General features: G+C 41.8%; 1 protein-coding gene across 1 annotated transcript; it reads left to right on the plus strand.

Annotated features, from left to right (window-relative positions):
- Positions 1-15,167: 15,167 nt before the first annotated feature.
- Positions 15,168-16,124, plus strand: LOC121167344 (olfactory receptor 2B6-like). Its single transcript, XM_040996797.1, has one exon. The coding sequence runs from the start codon at positions 15,168-15,170 to the stop codon at positions 16,122-16,124; it is 957 nt and encodes a 318-aa protein (XP_040852731.1).
- Positions 16,125-17,941: the final 1,817 nt, after the last annotated feature.

A 17,941-nucleotide genomic window follows, 5' to 3' on the forward strand; every position in this document is an offset into this window, starting at 1 on the left:
TTTTCATCATGTGATTTTGGGAACACAACTGATGCTCAAAATTTGTTGAAAGTACTTAAACTTAGTTTTAGGAATCACATCTGTTATGTGTATGTATCATGCCATCGCTTGAATATGTCCTCTCCAAAATCCACACAATGAAGTTTAATGTCCAATGAGATTATCGAAAGAGATAGAATCCTTAAAGTTGATCAATTCATAAAACTTTCTGCCTTGTGAATGACAGGAAGACCATTATAAAATGGCTCTGTGAGAATGTGACCTTTCTATACTTGAGCCTTCACATGAAGGCACAGCATTAAACACTGGAGAATGCAGCGGTAGAGTACCATCTTGGAAGCTGAGACCAGGAAATTACCAGAAATCAAACATTCATGATGTCTTGATCTAGAAATCCCACTTTAGAACTCTCAGAATTAAATTCCTATTATTCATGAATTACTCAGTCTCAGGTATTTTGCTCTAGTAGCGCAAACAGATCAGGACCAAATTAAAACTATTACGATAAAATGTCAATTTATGGATAGCAATTAAGGACATCTCTGCTGGTCAGTGTGGAATTCATACATTGAGAATTAAACACAGTGCTGTATCAGTGAAGAAACGGGCACTTCAAGAAAGGCAAGAGTCAGCTTGTGTGGTGGCATAGAAGGCCAGTCTTGTGCCTGCTGCTGCAAGCATCCCGGTTTGTGTCCTTGCTGCTCTACATTAGATCCAGTGCTCTGCTAATGGCTTGGAAAGGCAATGGAGAATGGTTCAAGTTCTTAGCACCCTACACCTGTGTAGGAGACCCAGAAGAAATCCTGGCTTCTGGCTAAGCATGTGCAGCCATTTGGGAATGAACCAGCAGACGAAAGATCTCTCTCCATCTCTCCTTCTCTATATGAAATTTGTCTTACAAATAAAAATAAATAAATATTTCTTAAATGAAAAGACAAAAGCCATGTCCTCTGGTGTGATCAAGACCTAACCAAGACAGTGAGAGGAAATCTGCATGCTAATTTAAACAATTACAACTCAGATCCACTTGGAACAATTACAGTGCTGTTCCAGTTCCTGAGGCTCATACATTTTGGCACATGCAGCTGGGAAATACCTTCAAATACTGCAAATGTATGACTGAAGGCTGGCTAATTATTTTTAAAATTTGCACACACAGAGAAAACAAAATTCTGTCTTCTCGGGAAGCATCTGTTATCACTTTTATGAGTTAACGTGTCATTTTTCTAGCTCAGTCTTACGTACTGAATGAGAAATACATTTCCATTTGGAGATCCTTCACAGCAGGATTTCTGTCCAGGCAGTAGCTGTGGAGACTAGCAACAATTGTCCTGATTATTTTCTGAGATGATCCTCTGCCATGAGCTAGGTAATGTGTATTCTGCCTGTTGGGTCTACCAAGATTATACTGTCAGATCATGGGAAGAAACTAAAAAATTCTGAGAATTACATACAAAATTACCAACAGGAAGAAACCTAAATAGTAGAGCAGAAATATGTTATTAGAACTTATGAAAATGTGTACTACTCTCCTTTCCGGGGTGTGAACATTGAGGATACAAAAACATGAGCATCACCTTGACTGAAGTTGAGAAGTTCCATTGAAAGAAAAGCCCCTGATCATTGCAAGGTGGATGGGATTGGGAAGGGAGCGAACTTGGAGTCCAGGAACTAAAACATCTACCAGCCTGTTGGCTGCTGGTGGGTGCCAGGCCAGGATCGTCTCCATGCTCAGAGCCCCGATTCCAGCCACCGCGTCCACGTGGTGACCTGTCCCTGGGCGGCCAGTGCGCCATTCGGTGCCAGGATGTGCCTACTTGCTTGCTGTCTTGCCAGCTCTGGGGTTTTGGGCTTTGAATTGCTGCTTAGATAGCTCAATGTTAAGCCCACTGTACTTCTGCAATGTCAATCAATCCTAAAGAATCCCAACGAAAGAGTAACTTTTTCTTTGAAGGTAAGTGAGAGTAATGTGATCTGGTAGGTTGAAGGAGAAGGACCAGATGATCTTTATGGATAAGACTGATACACCAAACTCCTTTAAATCCTGTGTAGTAATCAATGTGTATAATCACTGCACAATACTGACCTCCAAACACAAGTCCATGCAAAAGCTAAATCTCGTGCTTGTCTAGCAGGATCATATACTATTACATGACAGGATGATGGATCAGGAGATGGGTCACATTAGGCAGGGCCATGGCATTAACTAGCACACAGGAGACCCATATCCAGGGGTACATTCTGTGGGGGATGTGTTGGCCAAACCCTGTGAAAATACTAGCCTCACTAGTTAGCTCAAGAGTTGAAGTGGTGATGGAGTAAGCCAGGTATGACCAAGGAGCCCAACATCACTCACAGGTAAAGGAACCAACAACAGTCTGGACTGGTCAAGGCAGCAGCACTCGAATGTGCATCCTGAACAGGGTATGGGGTGGGCCATGTTGCAACATTCACCAGCTCATACAAGGCCAAATGGAAGGCGAGACTATACGGGACACAGGCCAAAAACCCAATGGCATGTATGAGAACTGGATCTTGGAGTGGGTCAAGTGGAGGAACTTGGGAAACTCCCCTGGCGGGTCATAGCTCCCGCGGGTGAATACATGGTACAGGTGTGGGGGTTGGGCAAACTGGGCAAAGTAGCTCCAATGGCTGGCTAATGTGTGAATTGGGAGTGGAACATGGTGTATCAGGCAGGACTGAGCAAACCTTAGCCCACAAGCAAAACTGGAAACCAGGATGGAGCACAGGTCATGCTGAGCTAGATTCTTACACCTACTGGTCTTTGTGAGCCAGGGACGCTAAGCCACAGTGTCAAAGGCAGGGGTCAGGACAGGTGAGGGGCTGAGCCAAGCTGAGTCAGAGCAACCACTGGCATGCACATCATCTATGGCTGGGAACACCCCCAGGAGGGGAGCTAGGGGCACACCCTGGCTGGGTTGAGGTTCCCATCAAGAGGTGCATGGTCTGGAATGGGGGCTGCGTTCTGATCAGGATACAGTTGTCATCTCCCTTGGTACAAGTATGGACTGGGACTGGACGCACCAAGCTGGGCTAGACTCCAACACCATCTGGTGCTCTGGAGGACCCTGGTAGATGTAGGATGAACTAGGCTAGGTCTCAGCCCCTACTGAGCCATGTGTGAGTTGTTCGTAGGTATGGATAAGCCATGACTGGGCTGGCTCATGGATCCACTGGTATGCATGAAATCTGGCATTGGGAGAGGTTCTGATGGAGGAGCCTGAGCAACTCCTCTGACAGGACACAGACCCGGCAGGTAAACACAAGAAGCAGGATAGGAAACAGCCCAAAACATGCCATGGAAAGTTTCCCACTGGCATATGTTTGGCATGAGTTGGGGACTGACAAGGCTGAATCAGTTCCCATCATTCACAGGCAAATCTGAGCACCAGAACTGTGTGGATTGAGCCAGGTTTGGTCATGCCAAAAAAACCATGCACATTATAGAATGCAAAGGTGAGGTTACCTGCACCTGACGTGACTGCAACACCCAACCAGCACACATGAGAACCAGGAAGGGAGAAGGCCAAGCCAGCAGGGAGACTATGAGGGTTCTCCCCTGCTGGACAACTACTCCTACTGGAAAGTGTGTGTTAGGATGGGAGCAGACCAGACTAAGCAGGGCTACAACACCTGTGGGCCTCATGTGGACTAGATCAGGGAAAAGTCAGGCTGGGCTGATTATTCTTATTTGTGCAAACAAAATTAGAGTGGGTGTGGGTTTGTTGGGCTTAGTCATAGCATCAGCGGGCAGCACCTGGCACTGGGGGCTAATTCTGTCAAGTCAAACTACAGAATCACCTGAAGAGTGCATAATCCAGGAGTGGGAGAGGCCTGGGAGGGAAATAGTGGGCTCCTCCCTCTTGAGTTACCACTCACACAAGAGGGCATGAAAACTAGGACAGGGATTAGGGTGGCTAGACAGAAAGACACCCAACAACATCTTTGTGGGCTGGACAGTTGAGCTGGTTAGATGGAACTAGGCTTCTTCAATGTCCATTGACATGTTCAAATGCTGAATCTGATGTGGGACAGACTGGACTAGTCTGCTACACATACTGGCAAACCAGGGCAGGGAGCGGGCCTGGTGGGGATTATTGTGGGTCTCTCCCACTAGGCTACAGCTCCCACTGGTTTACATGAGGGCCCTTGTGTGCTGGGCAGAACCAGGCTGGACTGCAACACCCATTGGTTCCAGTGGAAGTCAGGGCTGGAAACAGAACCAACCCAGCAATTGCAACCACCAGCTGATTGGGGTGATGGACTGTGCCAGGCCCTGTACTTGCTAGTACATACAAGAATCTGGTCTGGGAACACCTCAGACAAAGTTTCTTTGGGGATCTCCCCAATCAAACTGCTGGACTCAGAACCCTAACCATGAAAAGACAGAGGACAGAACAGGTCAATCAACCACCTCAGCCATATGTTGGCAGTGAAAAACTGGGAAAACAGAGACTCTAAGATGGACTATGTCAATCAGTGGATTCTTCAACAACTTCACTGTGCTTAGAATGGTGAGATTGGCAGCAATTCATAACTGGTAAACTATCAAAACCACTTGAGCATATCCCACATCAGGGACATGGGGTCAGTGGGGAACTGGGTGGGTCTTCTCCCTTAATATTCCCCTTTTCCTCAGATACATGAGGGAAACAATGTGAAAATAATAGTCTTGCCCACTTTCCTGTAGCCCTTGAACCTTTTTACTCCAATTAACTATGTAAAGATTGTCAAAAATATAATGAAAAATGGGGGGGAAAGTCAGAAAGGCCCCTTTTACCTCTGAAGGTAAAAAATGGGTTTTACCATCAGAGTGAAACCTGATAAATCCTAAGAGGAAATTTTCAAGGAGGTAATGAAAAAATTTTATGCTTCCCAAACAAGTAAATCCTTTCCTGATGAATAAATAGAAAACCACACAATTTAATAATTAAAAATAATAAATATGTTAAAAGAAATGAAAAGAAGTTGGATACACATTTAAGAGACGATTTGAAGGGAAAAAAAAAGTAGTGTTTAAGCAATGGCTTTGTCCACACTGGAGGTGTTCTCAGACCTGTATATTCTAACAACTGAATAGTAAGAAGTGCATCTTTTTCTGGAAAAGACAACTAAATAGTTCAATTTCTGGATTGCAATTCTATAAATACCTTCATGAGTAACTAACAAATAACCAGTTTTCAAACTGTGATGCACAAAATCCCAATTCCTTGAAGGAATCCCAGAGAATAATGTTGACTGAAGATAATAAATACATCTTTAAAAAAAATTCTGGGCCCGGCGCGGTGGCGCAGTGGTTAAGGTCCTCGCCTTGCACGCCCGGGATCCCATATGGACACCGGTTCTATCCCGGCAGCCCCGCTTCCCTTCCAGCTCCCTGCCTGTGGCCCAGGAAAGCAGTCGAGGACGGCCCAAAGCTTTGGGACCCTGCACCCGCGTGGGAGACCCGGAAGAGGCTCCTGGCTTCGGATCGGCATAGCATCGGCCATTGCGCTCACTTGGGGAGTGAATCATTGGATGGAAGATCTTCCTCTCTGTGTCTCCTCTGTGTATATCCGCCTTTCCAATAAAAAAATAATAAAAATAAATCTTAAAAAAAAATTCTACTATACAACACTAACATATACATACAAAAGCATTTGCATTTTCTATACTTTTCTTTATTTAACTCTTTTGCTTGCTTATTAATTTATTCATTTATTGCACTAATACGTAATTTCCAGTTTTCCACCTTTTATAAACTAGACACCTTTTAAAAACTAGACACACAGTGTGTATGGGTCCTGGACAGGTGCGAGGGCCTCAAGCTTGCACACCACACAACCAGATGATTGGGCTTGGAGACTTGCATACTTGCAGGCATGGGGGCTGTGGATTGCTCACGCAAGGGAATATGGGGATGTGTGGGATGGAGGACCACTGAGGGAGTATGTTCCAGGTGAGAAATGATTTCTAAGGGAAATCCACCAACCAGGTTACTTGCAGATAACCAAGGGGGCTGGGACCAGGTGGCTTGGAGAAGGGAAACCAGAGCATCCTTCTGGGTCAGACCAATGTACCCACCCATGTAAGAGACCTGAGTTGGGTTAGTTGGTGTTGATCACTACCCACCAGTGCACAATAAGCTAGAGCTAGGGGGCCTGCCAGACAGGGCTAGAGAACAGTATACGTCAAGGAGTGCCAGGGCAGGTAGTGGACCTTGCTAGGCTGGGCCTAACACTAACCGACAAGTGAGAGTAAAAGTGTGGGAACAGATTCTGTGGCGCCATCTGTGGGCTTACCGCTGAGAAACTGCAATACCCACATGTTTCCTCAAAAGCTGAGGGTGGTAGCAGGCTGAGCTAGGCATGACAATGGAATTGACACTTGTGGGAACATGCATTGGGATTAGGCCAGGCTACTCCAGGCTGAGACACCTGCAGATGCACCCCAGAATTGGGTGTGGGGCAAACCAGGTCACAAAATCCAACAGCAAGCACAAGGCTGAGAGTGGCTGGTGAACAATGCCTGGCAGAGGACTAGCACCACCTGACATTCGTGAGATCTGGTCTAAGAGTGAGCCTGGTAGGGGAACTTGGGGAACTCCCCTTCTGGGCTGTAGCTCCCTCTGGTGAGCACAAGAGCCAGGGCTGCATGTGGGCAAGGCTACTCCACTTGTTGAAAGCTGTGTGAACAGGCTTCTGAGAACCGGGGCGGGGGGGGGGGGGAGGTAGCAGTTGTGGGCTGTGGTCCATGCAAGTCTGGGCCATTCTGTAGCACTGGAATGCAGAGGAGCCAGGACAGGCTACAGGCCATGGTAGGCTATATATCACAAAAATCCAGATTGGATGACAGCTAGAGATTCAAGTAGACTGGGCAGGATTAAGCTGTAAAAACCTATTGTAAATTGGAAATGTGAACCATTCTACCGGTCTATGTTGTAACATCCAATGGCAAGGACCAAGATGAGGGTTAAGTCATGCCAAGCTGGGTTGCACCAACCACCAGCATGCACAAGAACTGTGGCATGGTAGGAAAGCTGAGAGGATGTCCCTGCTGCATTGCTGGTCCAACTGCTGAACCCAACAACCAGGAATGGGGTGAGTCCAAGCTGAACATGGCTACAACTTACCTCAGCATGTGTGTGGGCTGGTCTGGGAATGTGTCACATGGGGGTAGGCTCCAGTACCAACTGGAACTTGTGAGAGCCAGAGTGTCTGTAGGATGGGCTGAACTAGGTGTCTTCATCTCATCAGCCACATGGGAACTGGGTCTGAGCTATAACACCCACCAGGTAGAGCCAAAATGGGTGTGGAGTGGTTTCCAAGGTCACAGTACCCACTGGTGAGGGTCTGCAATGGAGATGGGCCAAATCAGTCTGAGCCAGCTACCCACCAATGTGCATGAGATCAACGACGGGGAGCTCATCTGACAGGAGGTTTGGAAGACTCCTTGTAAGATAAAGCCCCAGCAGATGAATGCAAGAACCAAAGCTTGGGGTGGTCCATCCCAGGCTGGGCTGTAGGACCTGACGGCATCAGTGTGGGTAAGGTGTTGAGGTGGCCAGGTTGGGCTACGCTGGAACAACCACTGACATGTACAAAAGTCAGGATGATGTGCAGGCCAGGCTGTCTTTAGAACAACACCCACAATTTTACATTAAGGCCAGGACTGGGGGCTGGCCAATCTGGGCCAGGCTAAAACACTCCTCTGAGAATAACAAGGTGAGATGGGTCGTACCAGTTTGAGCCATAGCATCTGCCAACACATGCAAGGCCTCAGAACAGGACAAAATCTCGTGGAGAGGGGATGCAGAGTCTCCCCAGCTGGGGCATTGTTCCCACTGAGGAGCATGAGTACTGGGACAGGGTGCAGATTGAGTGCAACAACTCTGGGCAGGGTTGCAACAGCATTTGGCATGAGTCTGAGCTGGATTTGTTGGAGGACTGGGCTCAGCCAGGCCATTAATCTACTGGTACATGCAAGGGCCTGGATATCTGCCAACTGATCTGTCTTTGCTCTAGCATCTGCTAGCATGAGCTAATACAGTGTGCAAGTCATATCAGACTGAATCACAGTACTCCCTGGAAAGACTAAGATCCAGAACTGGACCGGGGCTAGTAGGAAAACTATGAGAACTCCTCTGGTGGGCTGTGTCTCCTGCTGGAGTGCATGAGAGCCAAGACTTAGGGTGGACTGGGATGAACAAGCTGACAACATCCGTTGGCATATGTTTGGAATGGTTCCTGAGGTGAGTGAGCTGAGCCAAGCTGCAACATAAATAAGTGCATATGAGAATCCAATAGGGAGATGGCACTAACTGGACTTTTCTGCAGCATATATTGGTGTGAATGAGCAGAAACCATGACTCGGGCCATGCCTAGTGGGGTTTATTTGAGATCATCCAAACTAGACTTCAGTTCCCACTGCTGTGCATAAGGGCCAGATCTGTGCCATGCTAGGCTGGACTGGGTGGCATCACTCCTCAGTTTGCATGGGATGTGGGGCTGTGGACAGAACTAATCAGGCAACTACAATCACTAGCATGTGTGTAGGCTAATACAGGTGACAGACTGAATCAGATTCTGTACTGGCTGGCACATTCAACATTCAGGTCTGCAGTCGCCCCAGGTGTGTTTTTTGGGAAAATCTCCAAATGCATCACTGGATTCAAAATTCCAGCCACAGGGAGAATCATAGAAACTGTGGTTCAGCCTTGCAATTTATGTTTGGGACTAGGCTTCCTTGATTGTTATGTCTTTGCAATGGACCGCATGCCCAGGTACATGAGCTGAACACTACTGTGGATTCTCACACAATACAACTTGGAAGGATTCTCACCTTGAAGCAATAAAACCAACGATGCTTAGGAACCCTCAAAACTATTCAAGCAATATTCTCTGAACATTCTCCTACATATTTGGGTTTCTAAGGTGACATCAAGTGGACATACTCATCCCTAGTTATTGATGATGTAGTTAGGTAACTGGGAGCTGGTGACACAGGAGAAAAGGAAAGAAAAAGGAAAATCAGAAGTATTTGCCCCACCCATTCTCCCCCATACTTGACACTTCCCATCCTATTTGATGGTCCTCATTGGCCTGTAATCTTGTCATTTTTGTGAACTATCAAAAATAAAATAAAACATGAGCCCAGTGCTATGGCTCAGTGGCCAAAATCCTCACCTTGTATGTGGCAGAATCCCATAGGGGGACCAGTTCATGTCCGAGATGCCCCACTTCCAAACCAGCATCCTGTCTGTGGCCTGGGAAATCAGTAGAGGATGGCCAAAAGGGTTGGGACCCTGTACCCATGTGGGAGACCTGGAAGAACCTCTGGATCCAGGCTTCCAATCGGCTCAACCCTAGCCACGTGGCCACTTTAGGACTAAACCAGTGGATGGAAGATCTTTCTTTCTCTCCTTCTCTCTGTAAATCTCCCTTTCTAATCAAAAGTTTTAATAAAATAAAAATTAAATCATAAAAATAAGCTAGAAGATATGATTTAGAATGTTTTCCCCACAAAGAAATGTTAATTATTAAAGGAGACAAGTCCTTTATGTCCTTTTTAACCTCACTTCCTCCAATAGTAAGATTTATCAAAACTTTGTTCCAGAACAACAGCAGAATATCACAACATTCAACTTAATGCAGTGAAGGACATTCCCATCACAAGCAGGATCATTAAAGCCACACTCTAACAGCTACGCCCACTTCTATTTCAACACTTTCTATCCAATAGCTTCTTTTTCAACAGTCACATGTCCATCATTCTGCTATTTAAGTGTATCATGACATTGTAGATATAGACAATGGTAGAAAGTGTAACATCCTATTGTCAAGGTATATTCAACAGTTTCATTGGGAGTCCACCTTTTATTCAGGAGTAGAGATGCATATCGCACTGTATCTTCACTTCTTGGTATGCTTGTTCAATTATAAAGTTCCTCTTGGAGCAGATATCTATATGCATGTTTACCTATATATCTGTTGATCTTGTATTTTGCATGAATGTTGCCTTATATCAGAGAGGATATACGATATTTGTCTTTTTGGGATTGGCTTATTACAGTGAGCACAATAATAATAATAAGTTTTTGAGGGTAAAGCAGAGAGGGCACAATCCCAGGAAATGGGAGAGGACAGGCCAATGGAAGAGGGACACCTGGAGACAAATGGACATGGGGAAGCAGCAAAGACAGTAGAGTGGTGTGGCAGTGACCAGATACTCCAGCTGTGGTCAGCAATTGACAAATGGAGTTCAAGCAGTGTCCAGATGGAAAGGGGAGCTCACAGGGACCTCAGGAGGTGAACCCAGATGTACAACTCCCCATCATGTTGATATGCTTGACTTGACCATGAACAGAGGCAGAGTGGCAGATTCCAATCAGGTGGGTGTAGGAATAGGGTGGAGTTCATGACTTACACTCCCACCAGTGCTACATCTGGCACCATTTTGTGTGCTGAGGTAAAAGCTGTGGAGCTGGAGGGACAGAAGTGAAGTGTGTGTGCACTAAGCTAGAAGCAAGTTCATTTCTGGCTCATTTCTGGCATTCATTGCACTGGTCCCACAAGCAAAACAACACCATCTTAACATCCTACAACACACACACACACACACACACACACCCCGAAATACTTGCTCTACGAGATAAAAAATACTGACAGCATTATAGTAATTTATTTTAATTCTGTAAGGCTAATATTTTAAGCATTAAAATTTTTGGTTTTTTAATAATCACATATCGGCAATGGAAATTCAGAATTTGAGTTAGTGCAATTATATTCAATTAGATTTGAAAATCTTGGTAACATATAATGGTTTGTCTTTATTAAAATGTAATGGCTTCTGTATACAGGCATCTTAATAGTATCTGGAAACACATCCTTGGTTAAATGGTGTACGCTTGCATACATAGCTGTGTCAATTGATTTGGCTTTTGTAACCAGTAAATATTTACTATCTCTCCATTCCCATAGGATCCCATGTAAATATTCAAAGTTTGTTGAATTGTACATATATTAAATCAGACTTTCTAAAAAGAAAATGAAATTTAAAGCTGGCTGCTCAGTGTATGATTCAGAATGATACTATGCTATTAAAATATTACTTCTTATGAAAAAAAGAGACACATATTTTTATCCTAGTATGACATTGCATGATTTATTGTAACATCTCAACTTGTCATAAATAGGCTAAATTTTATGTGACTTTAACATTTTTAAATTTTCAATTAATAATTGTACATATTTAGGAGTTGTAGTATTACTTTTCAAAACATATATCGATGTGCACTGACTAAACCTCGGTAATCAATATTTGATTTCCTTTAAGATTACTTTATCATTGGAAGCTTAGAACTCCATTTTTCTTCACAAAATATACACTAGTTACTATAATCACCCAATAAACATAATGTATAATATCTACCAAAAAATTACTATTTCATGTATTGGGAATTTAAATAAGTTTATATTGAGCACACCAAGAGTATTGCTCCACATTCATTTCAGTAGGTAACTGATTACACATTGGAAGCATTTCCATAGAGAATTATGTATACCCCTAAGGAAATTTCTCTAGAATAAAAATTAATGACTTATTTGAAAACAATGCCCAAAGGATTTTTTTTCTAACAGCAGCATACAAATATATGTGCCATCTTTTTCACATTTCTATTGCTGTTATCCTGCTCCATGGGTTGATTTTCTCTTTGGCATCCTGAAATTGTCCATTCCATGTCAAATGAAAAACTAAGAATTCTGATGCTAATTCATGAATACTACACTCATCTCTGTAATGTGATTCCACTTTCCTTCTCTGAATGTTTAAAGGATTCAATCATATTTCTTCAGGATTCCTTTCTGTTGAAGGATATTTATCAAAATAAGGTAAGCAAAAAGATGTCTGTGTTTAAAAATTTGAAATTCTCAGGAAAGACTTGTGAATATAAAGGTATCAAACAAATAAACAATAGAATTTCAATATTTCTATTGTTTGAATATGAGTACATGGAAGTTTTGCAGAATACAATCTTGATCAATTAAATCTTATCACACTTATTTCATATGTCATCTGCAACATAGAATTTTCAGATCTTGCAAGCTGTTATGCATATGAAACACGGGGAATGTCATTTACATTAAACTTTCAAATCTGTCAAAACATCTAATTCAATTGTTCAACAAACAACTTGGTTGGTTTCTCATTGCAATTAATCTTTTTTCATGCACGTAAACCAAAATATCAAATAAAATTTTAATTAAAAAGACATCCAACAGAAATTAGAGTTAAATGTGAAATTTTCATCAAATTATGGGAGTATATCACATGAATTATTTCATAGCATATAGTCAAAATTACACAAATTCAATCCTTTATATGTTTTCTTCCAAGAAGCTTGGTTGAGATAAAAATAATCTTTCAGCCTTTGTTCTTTTATTATTGCTAACTCTAAAAAAAGACGTCATTACAAAATAACTAAAGACTGTGTATGAATAAAGGGAAGTGAGAGTAAGATGAGCTACAATGAGAAAATAAGCCACAAAGGAGAGCTCAACAGGAATAAAATGCTGCACACTATTAAAGTGAGTTTAAAATTTTCTGTGTAAATAGCTCCCTTTGCAGTGAAAAGTATTGCAGAAGGAAAAGTATTGGAAGCAGAAGATCCAAAAGACAGATGGACTCCAAGAACCACAAAAGAAAAATTGAAATATGAGAACTACAGGGAAAGGCTGAGCAATCTGATAGATTAAATTTAAGATTAAATGCATTTCAAGGGTAAATCTTTTAGACTGATTCACATGGATTAATTCTCTAGTCCTCCAACAGAAAATCCAAAGAAATAAGAGACTTTGAAATGATCTACATTCACAAACAAAACTATACACAATGAGGTGTAAATATAAACAAAATTACAAATTATATAAATTTAAAACATAATGGGGAGATTACCATCTTAGAATTAGACATAATTAGATATGGAAGAACTCATGGAGCATCAGATAAAACACAAAACAACTGAGTACTTTATAATAAACAAACATAAAATATGTATATATAGATGTCAAACAAATAAATAACAGAATTTCACTAAATCAATTGATTGTAAACTAGCAGATATAAGTTTTGCAGAATACAATCTTAATCAATGAAATCTTATCACAATTATTTTATGTCACCTGCAACACAGAATTTTCAGCAGGAAAAGACCTACAAAAACAGAGCCTTAAATTCAGTGTATCCATCCTCAGTAATGTCAAGCTCCAATGAGGCTTGAAGCTGTTTTGCTCATGCAAAAACATTCCTAGAACACAGATGCTTTCATTGGAATCATGAAATTCTGGTGTATACTGACAAAACTTTGCTAATTCCTCTGGGAAAATGAATTCTGTTTTGGTGTTTAGAATCTTCTTCATTATTAGCAAACTCCACAAATGAATGATCTATGAACAGTGTTGTAACATAGTGTTCCTGCTGCTCCACCCTCAATCCTTCTCTTTGCTCTTGGCCTGGAAGCAGTTGAAGATGCTCTGAAGGCTTGGCCCCTGACTCTCCATCAGGGGAACCTGGAACAAGCTCCTGGCTCCTGGCTTCAACTGTTGTGACCATCAGAGCAGTGAACCCATGCATCAAAGATCTTTATCTCCTCCTTCCTCTCTGTGACCCTGACTTTCTAGGAAATAAATAAATCTTTAAAAACAGAATTTAATCATTTCTTAAAATATACATAGTAATATTCCTTTTATTTTAAGCTTTAAAATAGAGTACTAAGCAATTAAATGAATTTTTTTAAAACGCCTTTATATTATCTGATGCAGAGTTCATTAATGATTGATGACATTATGACTTTATTCTTCTTATTAAAAATCCTGACCGAAGGTAGGATGAGCATATTAATGCCCAACCTTCACATTCATTCTTAGTAGCTTGGTGTCAGGCCTCTCAGAATAATTTTGAAGGTCAATGAAGCAGATGATATGCAAACTAGGATGGCTTTGTAACCTTGAGAACATACTGTGGTACCTTCATACTACTGATTGCTTGGCAGAGCAAATCATATTGTTCCACACTGGGTGCTATCTTACCTTTTCCTATGAATATGCAACATCTGGCAAAGACTATGAATTTCATGAAACATACTTCACTATCAAAGGTAAACAGTAGTGCTTTGTTTATCTTTCTCCAAAAATTGTTTGCTTCACTAGCTGATTTTGTTTTGTTTTTGAATGTGCTTCTCAGATGGAAAACAAAGAATTTAAGGATGGGCTCTGGGCTTTCCTTTTGACAGCAACTACCTGAAGTTAAAAATCTTTTGTGTCTATGCAATTAGTGAGTCATTGTTAACTATATAATAAGTAGAACAAGAAGATAAAAAGGCTTACTAAAGGAAAAGTCCTACAATGCAGAAAAATTAAATAAAATTTGACAAGGATGAACCATGGTCAAAGTTCAAAAGCACACAGACACACATACTTGTCAATTGTTGGACTCTATCCAACTATACCAATGCAAACTGATACTCAAATATTCACATATTTGATTTAATTCCAAATAGCTGATGAAGATGCATTTCAACACAAGTTATCTTACTGTCCCAGATATGTCTCTTCCACTAACTACTTGCAGTTGAGTAAAGCTTTCTTCATAACTCTCATAGATCCAGGTTGTTTCCGCCTTTCTCTAGTAATATTACCAACTCAATATTGGAACTCTTGTCAACGTTTCAATGACGTCTGCTGGCACTGATTCTGAACAGAGCTTACGTTGCCCCTACTCTGTCAAGCTACACGGTGGAATTCAGTTTCACAGCCTGACGGCCTCCTTAGCACACTTTTATACAGGCTAGAGTTTAACAGACATTATGTTAGAGTTTTGAAGATGCAATCACTTCTACTTTTTAATAATCATTAGGACAAGCAGATACTTACTGTCATGCTTATTGTTCTGAATAGGAATCTCAGGCTCAGAATAATTGTGAAATGCAATAAACTTTAATTTGTAGTGCTATCAAGGAAAATATAACCATCTGATACCAGCTCCTTCACATTATTTAACTCAGTTACTCAATGATATTGTTAATGACCAACCAATGACTATTTTATTACTCTTCATTTCTCCATCCTTTTACCACTATGTTCCATTAGGGGGCAAAAAATTTAAACACAATGGCACTGACTAATGAGAGCTACCCTGAAGAGTTCATTCTACTTGGCTTTGCTGACCGACCTTGGCTCCAGCTCCCTCTCTTCACTGTTCTTCTCATCACATACCCCATGGCCTTGCTGGGAAATATCGCCATCATCCTGGTGTCCAGCTTAGACCCCCGGCTCCACAGCCCCATGTATTTCTTCCTCACCAACCTCTCCTTCTTGGACATGTGTTACACCACCAGCATTGTCCCTCAGATGCTGTTCAACCTGGGAACCTCTAAGGAGACAATTAGCTATGTGGGCTGTGCGATTCAGCTTTATATCTTCACCCTAATGGGGGGCACCGAGTGTCTGCTCTTGGCTGTTATGTCGTTTGATCGCTATGTGGCCATCTGTAGACCTCTGCACTACACCCTCATCATGAATCGGCACATCTGTATCCTGTTAGCGTCCATTGTGTGGTTGAGTGGAATCACCTATGCAGTCTCAGAGGCCACCCTCACACTGCAGCTGCCCCTGTGTGGTGTCAATACGTTGGATCACTTACTCTGTGAAGTCCCATTTCTGATCAAGATAGCCTGTGGTGACAAGAGGGCTAATGAGCTGATACTCACTGTGGCGTGCTTTTTTATGGCAGCTATTTCTTTAGGCTTCATCATTGTTTCCTATGCTCTCATTGGACGTGCTATATTTAAGATTAAGTCTGAAGGACGAAAAAAAGCCTTTGGAACATGTTCCTCTCATCTCATTGTAGTTGTCTTATTTTATGGACCAGGCATTAGTATGTACCTTCAGCCCCCTTCTTCCATCTCAAGGGACCAGCCCAAGTTCATGGCTCTCTTCTATGGAGTGGTGACTCCAACACTCAATCCCTTCATCTACACCCTGAGGAACAAGGATGTAAAAGAAGCATTAGGAAACCTAATGAGAAGTATTTTCAGTTCCAAGTCATGCTTCTTAAACATCAAATGAAATTATTTGACGCATAGAGAACCTTTGAATGGGTTTTTCTAGGAAATGATTCTTGATTTACAATCGAATTTCATGCTACGTGTCTTTCTTGCAAAATATTTCATGTTTATTTTTCCTTTTAGTCATATTAGGCTAGGATTATACTCAGTTAATATTCACCAAAATGATCACTGATTTCTAAAAGTACATTAAAACACTTCTTTTTTGCCAACACTGAGATAGAAAGTACATTAAGTGGTAAATATATGATATGAATTCAAATTTGTCAGCATGCAACAACACGGACTGCAGCGTGTCATCTAAGAAACATTATCTCATTCTTCAACTTGCCCTGTACCTCAGTAAGTATCCTAATTTCACTGTAAACTCAGTGTGAGGCCCAGTATGTTTTTGAAGAATAATGTATTTATCATCCTCAATTCATACAGAATATGGTAGATTTCATAGCCCAAATCCCCTTCTGTGACATATTGGGCGTCATTTTTTGTAGTGAGTTAAAGTTTTGGGAATGGGAGGAAAACAAAAAGCTGTGCACGCCCTAAGCCGTGAGTGACCTCATTTCTGGCTCAGTGCATTATGCTGACTGTACAGGGAAAACAGTACTAATTGACATCCTACAAATTCCATACACAATAGGGCAGGTGGAACAGACCTAACAGCCAACAGATCCAGAATGCACCAATACCACCTCAAGAGCCATCTTGTACAGTGTGGAAAAGGCTGTGAGACTGGAGGGACAACAATGAGTGGCATGTGCACTAAGCTAGGAGCAAACTCACTTCCAGCTCAGTACATTGCACTGGTCCCATAAAGAAAATAGCATTTACTTACAAGTCCAACCAAAAACAGGTCTGTGCAGCTCTCAGAACTAACAGCCAGCAAGTTCCAGCAATATTAGCACCACCAACACCAACCCAACTATTTAGGACACCTGGTGTCTCCCGAATCCTGGAAACTGCTCATATCAAAAGTGGGAGAAAGATTTTACAGGCAACAGTGCAGCAACAGCACAGGATCATGGGAGGTGGCGGGTGGAGAGCCATGAAAGAAACTGGGGTTATAGAATCTCTGGTGGAAGTCTAACACAAGAGTCCAGACCTGAAACTCACTGGAGGGAGTGGCACAAGTGACTACAAATGAAGAACTGGGTGTCAAATATAACCAGTGAAATCAGTCTATAGACCAGTGGGTGACACAGCTTTGAAACCTGCCCTAAGGAGAAGAATCTGCTCACCAGACGTGCAATGACGAAGAGCAAAAGAAGAAACAAAGGCACAATAAGTATTATTGAAGATTTCCCTGCAAAAAAAGCAAAAGTCTTTGCCAAACTCAGAGTTAACTGAGGAACACAATGAAGAAATAGGGGATAAAGGAATTTTAAAATTTGTTATAAAGCTTAATCGAGAGCAAGAAGCACATACAGAAATTTAAGGAATATGTCCCATAGTAGTAGCAAGAGTAATAATCAGGCACAATAATGGGAAATGAAAAACACAATGAACAAATTAAAAATTGAGTAAAAAACCCTCAAAAATAGAATGAATGAGGCAGAAGAAAGAATCTCAGAAATGAAGATATTTCTTACCACAATAGGGAAACAATCAAAAAGCTGCAAGTGGAGCTCAGTCATGTTAAAAATAAATTTTAAAAAGTATTCAAGAATTAAGAGACACTATTTAAAAGGCCAAATATAGGAGTTATATGAGTTCCAGAAGGTGTAAAAAGAGAAGCTGGGATTAAAGATGTATCCAAAGAAACAATACAGGAAAACTTCCCTAATCTGTAAAAAGAATTGGGAAACAACATGCAAGAGGGGC

This window comes from Ochotona curzoniae, unplaced genomic scaffold, assembly GCF_017591425.1.
Source record: "Ochotona curzoniae isolate NIBS_2020 unplaced genomic scaffold, NIBS_Ocur_1.0 patch361, whole genome shotgun sequence".
Lineage (NCBI taxonomy): Eukaryota > Metazoa > Chordata > Mammalia > Lagomorpha > Ochotonidae > Ochotona > Ochotona curzoniae.